Below are 16,022 nucleotides of genomic sequence, written 5' to 3'. Positions count from 1 at the left end.
TAACCTATATAAAAAAAAATAATGCATTACAAAATGCATTAAACCTAAAGTCTAAAACTTTCGGCCATGGTGTAAATACATTGCATTGTAAAAAAATTATAACAGAAACCCACAGTCCCTAACCGCAGCGAGACTGCGGCAATGAACACATGTGAGCATGTAGCAGTTAACGATTATGGTTGTGACCATAGTGGATCAGTGGTCACCGTAGCGGAGTTATTACATGTGAATAGGAGGTCCATTGCATTGTCAGCTAACCATGGCATTGAAATAGCAGCCAAGCGGAGGTAACATTACCGTAGAGGGTTTGTAGCATGTGAACACAGCAGTCGCAATCGAATTGCTAGGGATCAGCCGCTAGGTGGCAGCCTGCGGTTAGAACGCAACTATTCACATGGAAACAATCACTTTTTCCGCGCAGTTACCATGACCGCCACCGGGTTATTATAACCTAAAGTTTATTTTTTGGTTTTTCATTGAGTTTTGGTATATTTTAATTAAACCACCATGTGACTAGGTACTAAGATGTCCTCTAGTGATATGACCGAGACCACATGATTGTTAATGCTCAACCAAATGCTATGTTTGGCCATGGAAGCTCGAAACTGAACCTTTAACTCTATAAATTCATTCTTTTACTCATGGAGAATCAGGGAGTGATTTTAGAGTTTTGTGTGTAGATTCTGGAGGACATAAGCAGTTTTGTTTTCAGTGTAACAGGAGGATCCAGAGTCAGAATTGGGAACCATGATAAGCAATGGAAAGCTAATTCAAAGAGATTTCTTTTAACAGTGACTAGACGTGCCTATGTGGACAATCAGTCTGGTTAATTTGCTGTGTAATCGAACTCCTTGGATTCAATCCTAATAAAGCGGATGCCCATCTTGAAAGTAGACCTGTAGACATAGTCCATCAGGGATGAACTCTATAGTCAATCTTTCTTTCTGGTCTCGCTTTGTTTTCGCTACTTTTCACTTTTGTTTGTATCTTGCTTATGTTTCAATTATGTCATTAATGCATTCCTTTTCGATCAGTCCTCACAGTTAAAGCACTTTAAGTTAACATTTGGTTCACTAATAGCATTAATAAATTCTATTTCAGTTTAATGTATGGCCATTTCAGATCATTTCCTAAGACGATATGGTGAGCCTAGCTCTTCTAGGACTTCCCAAGAGCTGGCACAATTTATAGGAATCGATTAATGGGAGGGAGAAGCTACTAGATTGGGAACGGTTGTGGTCATATTTAGTACAGGAAGAGATTCGGAGGAAGACCAGAGACGAATCCTCATCAAAGACTGATGATGAGGAGGATTATGCCTTTGCGGGTAAGGCAAAGAAAGAGAAGGGGAAGAAATCCCATTCCAAATCATATTCTTGTCATGGTGGCAAGAATAAAAACATGTCAAAAGTCAAGTGTTTTCACTCTCACGAGTTAGGACATTTTTCTACAAAGTGTCTGATCAATGATCCAAGTGGCTCTAGAAATATTCAATTTTTGAAGTTCTTGAATCCCAACAAAATTAACATCAAGATAAAGAGCTCGTCGATACGAACCCAATAGCGCAAACGACACTCAAATCCAAACTCGTATGACCACCTTATTATCAACATAAGTTTTCAACATGAAGATGTGAAACTCACTCTTCATATATGTAACACCCAAATGGCCACTAAACCATCATTACATGACGCACTATCATTTACTCCTAACCCTACACATAAGATAACAAAAAAAATATATTAAAAGATCTCATATAAAACAAAATCATTTAATATATAATTATTAATATAACTAAAAAACAAAAATCAAAAGAATCCATATTAAAAGCTTTTCAAACGAATATATTAAAAAGAGAATGGGGTATTTGTTATAACGTATAAAATCAAAACAAGTCATTTAATATATAGTTTAATATAACTATATAAAACCAAAAATCAAAATGATCCATATTAAACCAACAAACTTTTCAACGGATATAATAAAAAGAGAATGCGGTATGTTGTTATAACGTATAAAATCAAAACAAATCAAAACCAAATTACGAATGTAATTATTTTGAGGTCAACATTAAACGAATCGATTGATAAGATTTGAAACCATATAAATATATGATGTATTGTGTAATAAAAACGGATTGATAAGATTTGATACCATATAAATATATGATGTATTGTATAACAACTCAAACTGTTATCCCATAATACACGTTGTTCCAAAACTGTCATGACCAAAGCCGCGTTAAAAAACAAAGTATTAATCGTGGGCCATATTTAAACGTTGACCGCCGATTCAACCTGATATGTAACCGAGGCTTAAGTTATGTGACCGCGCCGCTCCAAACAAAACATTAACGGCCGAAGGTTATTTTTGAAAAATGCGCTCCATAATTGTTTAGGTGAGAATTGGAACCTCAGACCTCCCACAACTTAAACTTAGCACTTAACCACTTAAAGCACAAACACAAGTGGTACATAGACCTAACGTTTCTTTAGACTAGGGAGCACGTAGAGCTGTCGAACAGAGACGGAACGGAAGTGTGCCAAGCTAGCAGAATCCTAACGCATGAGAATCTTAATATGCTGAAAAAAAAAATTAGGAGGTAAATTTTTACAGTGGCAGAATTTGACGTGTTTATGGTTATTTTTGTATGTTTTATCACCGGGAGTCTAACCATACAGTGAGAATCTCCATCTAAGTAACTGAAATTCAAGCGCTCAGTGGCGAAAACTCTTTGAAGAATATTGTGGAATCTTAAAGATTCTTTTAGAGGCTGAAATTTTCCATTGTCATAATGTAGTCGACTTTATACTCATTCTTCACAGAATTTCACAAGAAGCGTAGTGGTGTGCTCAGATTCTTTGCCCGAGCAATGTATTTTTCAGCTACCTTCAAAAAAGAATATTTAAGGAATCTTCAAGATTCCTGAGGGCTTAGATTTTGATGGTGTCCGAATTGGACAAGTTGACAATTGATTTTACATCACTCAAGGCCAGGAATTCAGTGGTGCAATCCATTTCAGCAGCGGAGCTTTGCATTTTTCGACCATCTACGAAAGTGGAGGTATATGATGTAGTTATGTTATGCGTCATTTTGTTTTGTTGAGATAATATTTTATTGTTGAGATCCATGTGTAACACTATGCTGAGGGATACTTGTTGCTACATTATTATAAGAATATATTAGCTTGTCATGCTGAAGGAAAACTCATTTTGAGTGAGAGTTCTTGTAGGGAGAACACCTCATTGAGAGACAAGGCACTCTTGTTGAAGGTATATGTCCTTGTTATGACAAAGAATATTCCATCTACATCATCATCATTTGCAACATTCAATGAAGCAGCCTCCACACTCTTGACATCAGGCCCAGAGACATAACCGATACTGGGTGAGCTCTGTTATCAATGTGTTGTGTTATTGGTTTGTTGATCGTCATTATATTTCCTCTTGTTTAAGCATGCATATGTGGTTCTTTTATGCTCTTTTAAATGCAATTCTATTAACATCACAGAAGTAAAAGATCTTGGATAATTCCGGTCGCTGAAGAGATCCGAACCAAATTTGGTATCACAGCGGTCTTCTCTCTGATGCAAATTGCGAGTATGAATAATTGAACATGCAACAAGAAAGAAAATGGAGGATGATACAGATATGTACGAGGAGCTCCTTAGGATGTAAAAAATGGCGGACATAATGTATGCAACTTATGAGAAAAGAATGGCGAGAGGGGACCAGGAGAAAGAAAGAGCAGAGGGAGATGCTTCATCTACCCCCTCGAGTGTACATTCATTTTCTTCATCATCTTCTCATCATTCAGATGAGGAGATTAGTCAGAGCCTTTAAGCAGAGAATTTTGAATTGATGAGACTCCTACAAGAAGAGAAAGATGAGAAGCAGAGATTGCAACTTCAACTACGAGCCACAGAAGAGGCCTTGGAAAAATTGAAGCGCAATGAAGGCTTAGCAAAGCCATCATCACCTGTTTCAAAATTGACAGTTGAGGTAAACAGTGTTGATTATTCTTCAGTTTCATCTTCATATGATGTTATTTCTGTTGGAAATGTGGAGGTGCCCATTTCAGGTACTAGCATGAGACACCTTACCAAGATGAGGTATAAAGGAGGAAGACTTGGTGTTAATGGCCAAAACATGACTCAACCATTGGAGGTTGTGCAACGACCTTAATTGGTAGATTTGAGACACACTGAAGGAGAGTGCTCAAAGGTGTCAGAAGCTTCCAAGACATTGTTGAAACTGTAGAGGAAAGAGAATGATGGGAACACAACCATCATACCATGGTGGCGCACATTGCAGAAGAAGAGCTGAGGCAAACTCTCACTGCCATAATTGCACCAAAAACAATCACGAAAGGTATAACAAGTCTCATTATTCTAAATTTCATTTTGAGTACAATCATGTTGTTAATGATGAACATAAAGCATGGCAGGGGAAGTAGATGTCGGTTCATCGCTTATGGCTCTGAAGGAAAAAGGTGAAGGAGAAGGAAGGGTGATGTATCAAGACACTTGTGGTGCAGACAATGTAACACAGTAGTTATAGATTATGTCCTTGTTTTTGGTGGACCAAAAGCTCCTCAGTGGGGAGAAATAATCCAGGTGGCTCTAGAAAGATTCAATTTTTGAAATTCTGAATCTCAAGAACATTAGCATCAAGATGAAGAACTCGTTGATACAAACCGAATAGCGTAGACGACACTCAAATCCGAGCCCATATGACCAACTTATTATCGACAAAAGTTTTCAAGTAACATGAAGATGTGAGACCCACTCTGCGTATGTGGCAACCAAATGGCCACTAAACCATTGACACATAACACGCTAGAATTTTCTCCTAACCCTCCACACAAGATATATATATATATATATATCTATATCTATATATATATATATATATATATATATATATATATATATATATATTAAAATATCTCCTATAAAACAATAATCATTTAATATATAGTTATTAATACCAGTGTAGATCCATCTTAACACCGGATCTATTGTTAAAATTGGAAACGAGGGCCAAACTCCATGTGGGTCATCTTATTTATGGCAGCTGATATTTTTATTGGATCCCTCTTATCGATAGGTGTAGGATTGATCTAAAGAGCATCCGATTCCGATAAGTATTCATGGAGTTATGAATTTATTTGCGTTATAAGACAATTCGTCAAAGTTAGCGAGAAACCAAATAAACCCCACATGTGCTCAACGTTTTAGTATAAATAGAGGTGGCCTTCAAGTCATTTCAACACACTTGGGATCTCTTCCTCTCTCTACTTGTCTTTGGGTTTTAGTAGGAAGATAGATCCTAAGGAATAACGTTGCCCTGATCTAGAGGGCAGAAAGCTAAAACTGTCGGAAAAGCCGAAAAAGCTGGAAGTGTTGAAAAAGCCAGAATTTTCGGAAAAACTGGAACTACTAGAAAAGCCAAAAATGCCAGAAAAGCCAGAACTGCCAGAAAAGCCGTAAAAGCCGGAACTGCCGGAAAAGCCGGAACTGACAGAGAAGCCGAAAATGCTGGAAAAGCTAGAACTTCCAGAAAAGCCACAAAAGCGGGAACTGCCGGAAAAGTCGGAAAAGCTGGAACTGCCGGAAAAGCCGAAACTGCCTGAAAAGTTGGAAAAGCTGGAACTGCCGGTAAAGCCGGAACTGTCGGAAAAGCCAAAAAATTTGGAAATGCCAGAAAAGCCGAAACTGCCAGAAAAGCCAAAAAAGCTGGAAAAGATGGAAAAGCCAAAAATGTCGGAACTGCTAGAACTGCTGGAAAAGCCGGAACTGCCAGAAAAGCCGGAATTGTCATGACTGCCAGAACTACCGGGAACAACCAAAATTGTCGGAATTGTTGGGAACAGTTGGAACTGCCAGAACTGATGGGAATTGTCGAAATAGTTGGAGCATCTGTCTCCGAAGGAGAGCAGCATGCAAGGGATAGCTAACTAACATTGGGACAGTTGTATGGTACTTAGCAACAAATACACCAAGCATGCAATGTTACAACTAGCATGCAATGGACAACTAGCATGCAACAACAAGCATGCTAAGGACAACAAGCATGCGAGGGACAACAAGCAAGAAAGGGACAACAAGAAAGCAAGATGCAACCAACACATAGGTAAGGATGGCAACATGGTGCAACAATGGCACATAATGCAATACAGTGATGGGTACAGTCATGATTAATGAAGCGTGATGAGATGCAGCACAGTGATGATGGGTGCAACATGGTGCAACGCGATGAGGTGCAACATGATGACGAAATGCAGCACAACAATAGGTGAAGGAGTCACCTTGGTGAATTAGTTGAAGCAGCATGTCTTCAACTGATCTAATGTATCATCCTCTTAGAGATGATCTACGCTCTTATCTAGATAAGTCAAAGTGTTGACTTCTGTTGTAAATGTACTATCTCTCTCTCTTTGTTGAACTATTGAAGAACATATAAGAAGAATTGATCAAGGGTTCCCCACATTGGGGTTTGTCCCTGGCTAGCACCACATCTTGTGTCCTCTTGTCTTGGCTTGTCTTCTACAATTTATGTTTATGCTCTATCTGTAGTTTACTTTAATGCTAATGTGATTACTAATCTGGAAAATATATTGACCTAACTGTGAAAATTAAAATAGATTGCTCTAAGCGTAGAAAATACCTAAAATTAACATGGTATTAGCGTTGAGGTGAAGACAATGCCCAAGAAAAAGTGAAAGAGAAATCACCAAAGACAGTTGGGAAAGGACAAAAGGATTAGTGGATTCCTCATCCCTCTTCAAATTCACCAAGGGGGAAGTCGAAGCAAAGAATATTATTAGAATGGTGCAGCAGAAGTTTCTGATGGCCTACCTAAAGATCACTTCAATGGGAAGTCCGGATCTAAGGGTGGAAGGAAAGACAAATGCCTTGGTTGTAATAAGTTTGGCCAGTATGTGAAGGAGTGTCCGAATGGCAGAGACACATCTCTTGATGAAGATAACAATCATTCTAGGGACATCTTCAATGATCAAAGGAATGACAAGTAATGCAGGTCATCAAGGAAATGGCTAACTCTTTAAAGAAAGCAAGGAACACCAAGTATGAAGAATCAAATGTTGTTTCTAATAAGATAAAGAAGTGTTATCTTGTATTGGCCCTCTCCTTCAGATTCTTTGGGAATCTAGCTTATAGATTATAGTGCTTCAAGGCACTTCATCGGATAGATGGGTGCACTCTCTAATTTGGTAGAGATGGAAACAATCGTGGGATTATACTTGGAGCTGATGCCACCTATCCCAGAAAGGGTGTAGGGAATGTTAACTCTCAATTGAATAAGCGTAACTTGATTCATTTATAGAATCTCTTTTATGTACCTGATCGCAAGAAGAACCTAGTGTCCATCTTGGAAATGGAAGTCAAAGGTTTCAGGGTGGCATTCATCAATGGAAAGGTGCGTGTTAAAAATATAATTTTCAAAGATGCTTTTTCTCATGGGTTCGGGGTTGGCAATTTGTATCAAGTTGCAGGATGGTCCATTGGGGATCATGTCAATTGACATATCGCATCTATAACACTGGAGGTCTACCTATGGGGCCTTACCTGATGTGAGTCAAATGGTGATAGGGATGTCTAAATTCAAGTAGAGCATGAAGGTATATGTCTGAGATGTACCAAAGGAAAATCTTATAAGGGGACCATTCCCCTCATGCAGCAGGTCCACAGGTTTGGAACAACCTGAGGAGTTTGAGATTCATGATCGAGAATCTCATGTATACAGGTGGAAGAAATCCCTCTACGGGGGCTTGAAGCAAAACACCTCAGGAGTAGTATGAGAGGATTGATAGCTGTCTAATTAAGCTGAGATTCACTAGGAGTGAAATCGATCCAACCATTACCCGAAGGTTGTGGATGATAGACCTCTCATACTGACACCTTATGGGGACAACCTATTTCTAACAGGTGCAAACCCTCTCATTTGCAGAAGTAAGAGGGAGTTGGATTCCGGATGTGGAATGATAAACTGCAAGCCTTTGACTACCTCTGGGATCTTAACTTTCAGATGTTATATGGTAGTGATGTCGGACCAGATTTGGGAAATGCCTCTGAGTTTCATAAAACCATTCGCATTGATGTTCTTGGTGAACTTTCGTCCGGACATATGTTTTGCAGTTAGCATGGTGAGCTCATATTTGGTTGAGCCTCACTGGATTGGTGCCAAGAATCTTCTGAGATATCTTCGGGGCACAATCTCTCATGGATTGAGATACACTGTTGGAAATATGAAACTGCATGATTATTCAAATGTTGATTGGGCAGGCAATGTGGAGGATCACTAGAGCACTTCTCAGTGCTGGTTCTCTTTGGATTCTGCTTCGATACCATGGATGAGCAAGAAGTAGAAGTCGGTTACTATAAGCATGGTTGAGACCGAATACATAGCTACGTGTATGATCTCGTGTGAAGCTGCATGGTTGCAGAAGCTCTTAAGTGAGCTGTTTGTACACATGATGAATACCACTGTGATTCTCTATGACAACCAAAGGGGGGATTCGATTATTGAGGAATCCCATATTCGATGATTGCTCCAGTAGATAGACATCAAATACTGCCTTATCTGCGATATGATAAGTCGATGAGTGAGGAGGCTCCATCACATTGAGACTGATGTATAGGTCGTAGACATTTTGTCAAAGCCTTGGGGAAAGGTCAAATCTGTGACTTTCCCGAACGACTTGGAGTCATTGAGAGACCTTCTTATAAGGGTCCTGCATGTTGCATGCATTGAGCTCTGGGAGCTCTGGGGGGCTTGGGGTACTTACTAGAGCAACATACGACCACAGGGTGACTCACCCTCCCCTGGTGGTGTGCTATGAACAAGATGATTAGTTCTTCTACAGGCCAGGATGATTTGTTCTCCGTGGCGACTGTGGAACAGGAAGATTTGTTCTCTTGTGGGCCAGGATGATTAGTTCTCCATGGCATCCACTGATAGGATGATTCATTCCCCTATGGACATGATGATTAGTTCTCCTGTCGAGGCATCCTACCCATGCAGTTTGGGACTCATGGGAAGTACCTCTCATCTGATCAATGAGTAGGGAAATGAGAATAGGGACCATAGTAGTACTATCGATGGACGCATCACTGTATCTACCGTACTCCCTATGCTAGGATGACCTCCATTGATCTGGGATCAATGAAACTGATCTGGATCAGTATGAGTGGTTTGAGACACTCTCTTGTGACATTGATCTAGGATCAATGAAACTGATCTGGGATCAATATGAGTGGTTTGAGACACTCTCTTGTGACATTGATCTGGGATCAATATGAGTGGTTTGAGACACTCTCTTGTGACATTGATCTGGGATCAGTATGAGTGGTTTGAGACACTCTCTTGTGATATTGATCTGGGATCAATAAAACTGACTTCAGGTCAGTAAGAGTGATGTGACACACTCTCTTCAGATGAATCTAACTTCGGGTCAGTAGAGAATGGTATGAGACATTCTCGATCAATTCTTATTCTTCATGGTTTAGTAGAGCAGAGCAGAGCAGAGCTCAGCAAATCAAAGCAGAGCTCAGTAGAGCAAAGCTCAGCAAATCAAAGCAGAGTAGAGGAGTGCAGGGCACTGATGGCAGAGATAGTACAGTCGGACATATGGATCAACAGATGGATTTCTCCCTAGTTGAGAAGGATCGTTAAAATTGGCAACTAGGGCCAAACTCTGTGTGGGTCATCTTATTTATGGCAGCTGATATTTTTCTTGGATCCCTCTCATCGAGAGGTGTAGGATTGATCTAAAGATTATCTGATTCGGATAAGTATGCATGGAGTTATGAATTTATTTGCGTTATAAGACAATTCGTCAAGGTCGGCCAACAACCAAATAAACTCCACATGTGCTCAACGTTTTAGTATAAATATAGGTGGCCTTCAAGTCATTTCAACTCACTTGGGATCTCTTCCTCTCTCTACTTGTCTTCGGGTTTTAGTAGGAGGAGAAATCCTAAGGAATAACGTTGCCCTGATCTAGAGGGCAGAAAGCCGGAACTACCGGAAAAGCTGGAAAAGTCAGAAAAGTCGAAAAAGTTGGAACTGCAGGAAAACCCGGAAAATCCAGAAAAGTCGGAACTTCCGGAAAAGACGGAATTGCCGAAAAATTCGGAACTACCTGAAAAGCCGGGACTGCCACAACTGCCGAAAAAGCCAGAAAAGTCGGAACTGCCAGAAAAGCCAGAACTGCTGGAAAAGCTGGAATTGCCGGAAAAGCTGGAAAAGTTGGAATTGCTGGAAAAGCCAGAGTTACTGGAAAATCCAAAAAATTCGGAACTGCTGGAAATGCCAGAAAAGCCAGAACTGCCAGAAAAGCTAGCAAAGTTGGAAAAGCTAGAACTGCCAAAAAAGACGGAACTGCTGGAAAAGCCGGAAAAGTCAGAATTGTCGTAAAAGTTGAAAAAGCCGGAAATGCTGAAAAAATTGGCACTGCTAGAAAAGCCAGAAAATCCAGAAGATCCTGAAAAGCCGGAAATGCCGGAACTGCCAAAACTGTCGGAAAAGCTGGAACTGCTGGAAAAGCCGAAATGCCGAAATTGTCGAGACTGCTGGGACTACTGGAACTGCCGGGAACAACTGGAACTGTCGGAACTGTCGGGAACATTCAGAACTGCCAGAACTGCTGGGAATAGCCAGAACAGCCGAAGCATCTATCTCCGAAGGAGAGCAGCATGCAAGGGACAACTAACTAACATTGGGACAATTGTATGGTACTTAGCAGCAAATACACCAAGCATGCAATGTTACAACTAGCATGCAAGGGACAATTAGCATGCAACAACAAGCAGGCTAAGCACAACAAGCATGCTAAGGACAACAAGCATGCTAGGGACAACAAGCAAGCAAGGGAAAACAAGCAAGCAAGGTGCAACCAACACATAGGTTAGGATGGCAACATGGTGCAACAATGGCACATAATGCAGTACAGTGATGGGTACAGCCATGATTAATGAAGCGTGTTGAGATGCAACATAGTGATGATGGGTGCAGCGCAGTGAGGTGCAGCATGATGACGAAATGCAGCACAATGATAAGTGAAGGAGTCACCTTGGAGAATTAGTTGAAGAAACATGTCTTCAACTGATATCATGTATCATCTTCTTAGAGATGATCTATTCTCTTATCTAGATAAGTCAAAGTGTTGACTTCTATTGTAAACATACTATCTCTCTCTCTCTCTCTCTCTGATGAACTATTGAAGAACATATAAGAAGAATTGATCAAGGGTTTCCCCACATTGGGGTTTGTCCTTTTCTAGCGCCACATCTTGTGTCCTCTTGTCTTGGCTTGTCTTCTGCAATTTATGTTTATGTTCTATCTGCAATTTACTTTAATGCTGATGTGATTGCTAATCTGGAAAAGATATTAAGCTAACTGTGAAAATTGAAATAAATTTCTCTAAGCATAGAACATACCTAAAATTAACATCTATCAAGCACGGAGAGGGATCAAATCTCTCGAGGTGCAAACCTATTTTTTGAGTGCAAAACTTGAGGAAATGTTTGCACCTCGAGAGATTTGATCCGTCTCGACGCTTTACCGATCCGTGTTAAGATGGATCTAGGCTGGTTTCAGTCATGTACAATCATACAAAATTTGCTAAACATCTAATTATTTTGATCATTTTAAATATGCTAAATATGTCTAAGATTAATTTGGTCAATTTAATTTAAAATTTGCTTAGTTACCTCAGTTTGTTGAGATGAGAGAAACTGTTAGGAACTTGAATGATGAAAAATGATGAAATACAAATTTTGAGTGCAAAGTGTCAATGTAACAATTTCGATAGATAGAAAATGTGAATACTAAGAATAACAATTTTTATAGATAGAAACTGTGAATGCTAAGAATATAGTCAATTACAAACAATCTTCATTGCAATCAATCTGAAAGTATTTTCTTCTACTGTTCCTATTGTCACACCTATTAGTTTTTCCATTTTCTCATATTTATCATATGAAAAGAGCAGTTGGTGTCATAGACCATTCAAATATTTAACTCGAGCTACTGTAGTAAAAAACATACCTTGTCTCTGTTTCTCTCCAACATTAATAGTAGTTTTCTCGAAATTCAATCATTGTAACTTATGGAGTGTTAAACCCCAAATAATTTTCAATGGTAGTTATTTTCTATTACCGCATTTGAATGCAAAGTAATTAACAACGTTGAGTGATGGAAAATGGGAATAATAAGAATGTACACAATTATAAATAGTTTATAGTTTCAAGAAACAAAGATTTGGGGTAAGCAAACATTTTATTTAGGATGAAAATTCAAGTATTGTAAATATGGTTGAATAAATTTTATGTGCTTACATTGAGAGTCTAGTGTGTGTATGTTTTGGGGGTGAGAATAAGTGATTTGAAAATGGGGCACTAAAGGCTTCTTGTTAGCTTACAAGAACCAATCCCACTTCCAAAGCTTAAATATTTCCCAGATCTTATGTTTAACCAATTGCAGAAAAAATAACTTGAAATAGGTGTATGATTTTGTTTGCCTTTGTACTGTTAAGTGCTTATGTTCATTTTCTTTGTTGATATTTAAACACACATATAAGTAAATGCAATGCAGCAAATAAGCAAACACATAAGACAACAAGTTTAATTAGGAGTTCACCCTGATATCTTGGGCTACGTCTCCATGAGCTCTAATCAACTCGACTAGGCTCTTTGGGATTATGGCTTAAATTCTTTTACAAGCTCCACGCTCAACTCCATTGGTTTACACTGAACCTATGGGTTTAGAAATACCATCTTATCCTGTTGGTTTTCCATACTCTGCAGACAAACCTAGGCTTCTCTGGACTTGACTCCTTTAGTTAGTGCTCTACGCTTCTTGAGCTTCTGGCCTCTCTGACTCCCTCAGAATTCTATATTGTCTCTGGAACTCCTTCTTCTGTCTTCAGCACACTTCAGGAACCAGCAACAACTTGATCATTTCAACCCTTTATTGTTCTGAACTTCATTACATCCCATGGCTCTTAGAAGTCTGTTTGAGCTCTCTAGATCTATGGCTCTAGCTCTCTAGCTAATTGGCTATGGTTCTCAGCTCTTTGGCTCATCTGGCTCTGGCTCTTGCAGCTATCTAGCTTTGGCCGTCTGGCTCTGCCTCTGCTTGACCCTTTGGCTCTGAAGCTCTCAGGCTTTCTGGCTCTCAGCTCTCACGAGCTTCTGGGTTCGCTTGACCTCCAAACGACTCTCTGCTTCTAAGTCACACCGACTCTGCAGATTGCCTCCTGGCATAACTGAGTTTTCCAATGGATTCCTCAGCATGCAAAAATCTTTGGGATTCTCTGAGTTGCCTCTGTGCATTACTCTGCCTGCGCCTCCCTAGAATCCCACTCTCTGTGTTATCTGTGTTTTTGTAACACATCGGTTACATTCCTCCATCATTGAAGAACCCAACTGTTTCTTTACAAGAATCAATTTCCCATTGCAATGAACCAGCGGGCATAGGAAACCCAACCGTTTGGCCTTCCTCCTACAGAAAGCCCGCGTTCAAACACGTAACGCAATACACAGGGAAAACTGGTGAAAACACATCATTGGAGCGTTTAATCGGACTTCAAATATATGCAATCGCATCTATAAACCCATCAGGTCCGCCATTCCATCGCAAATTGCAATCGCATGGCGTATTGGCCAAAAAACCCAATACACAGGAAATACAAAGAAATCCCGCATTTCCGGATTTCAAATATTATGAAATTGTGTCTATAATTCCCATCGGGTCGCCCTTTATTACATATCGTAATTGCAACTCACAATGTGCATTGGCCCTTTGTATCGGGGATCACCGATCGCGGATCGCCAATCACTCTGATCAGATCCTGACCATTGATCTGACTCCTCGATCCGACGGTCGATATCGCATCATGGCATATCGCATCGGCATATCACATATGTAATGGCCTAGGGTTCTTTCCATATACCATGGACTGTATCGACCCGATCCGCTGATCCGATCCCGCTTTATCGCAATCGGCTCCACCTGGGTCCCGATATCGCATGTAGCCTACCTCCGATGCAATATATTGGAGATCGTTGATTGGGGGTTCATCCGACCTTTGGTCTAAGTCCTCCCTTTGCCTTTCTCTGATGTGATTTCCTTAAGGAACGCATATAAAGCCTTAAGCCCATTTTTATAAGAATTTGCCTCCTTTTCAAAAGACAATGGCAATCTTCTTTCTACAATAACTTCTTCATCCGAAGTCCATTTTAGCCCATTCAAATTGCATTAGATCTAGATTGAAAAGATCTATGCAATGGGACTGTTTTCATAAGCATCCTTTGACTTTCATTTTTGAGTGAAAAGTCATCTAGGATCATTTTCTGATCATGCCTTCCCACTAAAAATCTTTTGGTCTCCAAAAGATTGATATACTTATTTGAACAGTAAATGAGAGTAACAACACCCTCTTCTTTCAACCTCCATACACTTGCCTTGCATAGTGCCTCTGAACCAAAGCCTTTGACCACTCTCCTTCTTGGATGTGCTGGTCCTCTTGGGAAGAACTGTTTTCCTCCTTGACTTCATGCAGAACTCCTACTGAGAAGGTTACAAAAGGTAGTTTGAGATTCTCTTCCTTGATCATTGATCCAAGGTGGCTCAAACAAATGTGAAGTTACATCCGCTTCGCAAAATTTTCATTTGTACCTATTTGACATATTGTCAACAACAACTGTTAACAACAACAGGATTACAGGCAACAACTGGATGGCCTAAACTCCTGCTTCAACAAAAGAAATAGATTTCACATCTTGTGAACACCTCCACGTCTTTACATCTGCATACAAATGATGCACTAGATAACAAGCCCACAAAACATGCCTTTAAAACAAATGACCCTTCAAGCCAAGCATGTAGAAAAGATCTCGAGGATTCTTTTCAAAAGATGAAACACTTCATCATCATCTCCATCTTGGAGACCAAATTAACTTTTCTCAAGTCAATATTGCATTACATGCATGTTTACAACAAAGCAATCAACCCTTCAAGTTAATTACACATACATGTTCAAATACAAGGAAATCATCAACATCCCTGTGTTCATGCATATCAAGCTTATGCATGCATTTCATCCTTCAACTTTTGCTTAAGCACACTGTACATTTCAAGCTGAAATGATATATAATGTTGCAGCAATAAAGTGAGTCTCCTACTCAACTTTTCCATTCACCTTCTTGGTAAAAACCTGCAACTTGCATCTCATTAACAAAGAAATGCAAATAGATGCATCAATAGACATGCAATCTTAATTGGATAAGAACTCTAACCATTTCTTACTAATCCATTTCAAAGGTGCTTCCTCTGTCTACACATCAGCATCAACATGTGAATCATCCTGAAACAGATCATCCATGGAAACTTTCTTTCCATTCCTGCCATTCTCTCTTTCCACCTTCTTCAAGTTTCGTGGAAGCATTGTTGGATTCAGAGTCCAACAATTTGCAGCAATATGTCCTTGCTTATGGTAGTAAGTGCAACACATGTGCATCCTCTTGACAGCACGATTTGCCTTGTCCAGTGGACCTTTGGCATATTGCTTCTTTTCCTTCAAAATTTTCCTATATGTGTCCATTCTCTTCCAACATCTAGAAACATTATGGTTATCTAAACCACAAAAGGAACATGCAATTCTTTTCCCATACTTATATGGAAATTTACCATGCTAAACATAATCAAAAGGAATATGGTTAGAACCAGATTTATACCTTTCTCTTTCACCTTTACTACCTTCATGAGGAGGTGAATCAAATGAAGAAGTGGCTCCCTTTGGAACACCATCAACCTCTTCAAGGCTTTTAGAGTTTCCACAACTCTCTGGTTCAAGTGCATGCTTATGAAGACCTACAACCTGCAAATGATGTTTCAAGCTTTTGCATTCTCCATGAATACAATATTCACACTCTTGATGTAGAAGACCTAAAATGAAACTCCTTCTTGGAACTATTTCAATGGCCTTCATGGCAGCTT

General features: G+C 39.6%; 1 protein-coding gene across 1 annotated transcript in view; it reads left to right on the top strand.

Moving 5' to 3' along the window:
• LOC149199228 (uncharacterized protein At4g15970-like) overlaps positions 1-10,510 on the top strand; it is a 30,188-nt gene extending 19,678 nt beyond the window's left edge. Inside the window, exon 4 of the mRNA XM_089400496.1 lies at positions 10,294-10,510. Within this exon, the coding sequence (XP_089256622.1) occupies positions 10,294-10,510 (217 nt within the window). The remainder of the gene's footprint in view (positions 1-10,293) is intronic.
• The last annotated feature ends 5,512 nt before the right edge of the window (positions 10,511-16,022 follow it).

Source organism: Pinus tabuliformis, chromosome 2_1 (genome assembly GCF_031772625.1).
Source record: "Pinus tabuliformis cultivar Carrire ecotype Pingquan chromosome 2_1, CPIR1, whole genome shotgun sequence".
NCBI lineage: Eukaryota > Viridiplantae > Streptophyta > Pinopsida > Pinales > Pinaceae > Pinus > Pinus tabuliformis.
The sequence above is the reverse complement of the archived record's forward strand: the minus strand, read 5'-3'. Positions and strand labels throughout refer to the sequence as shown.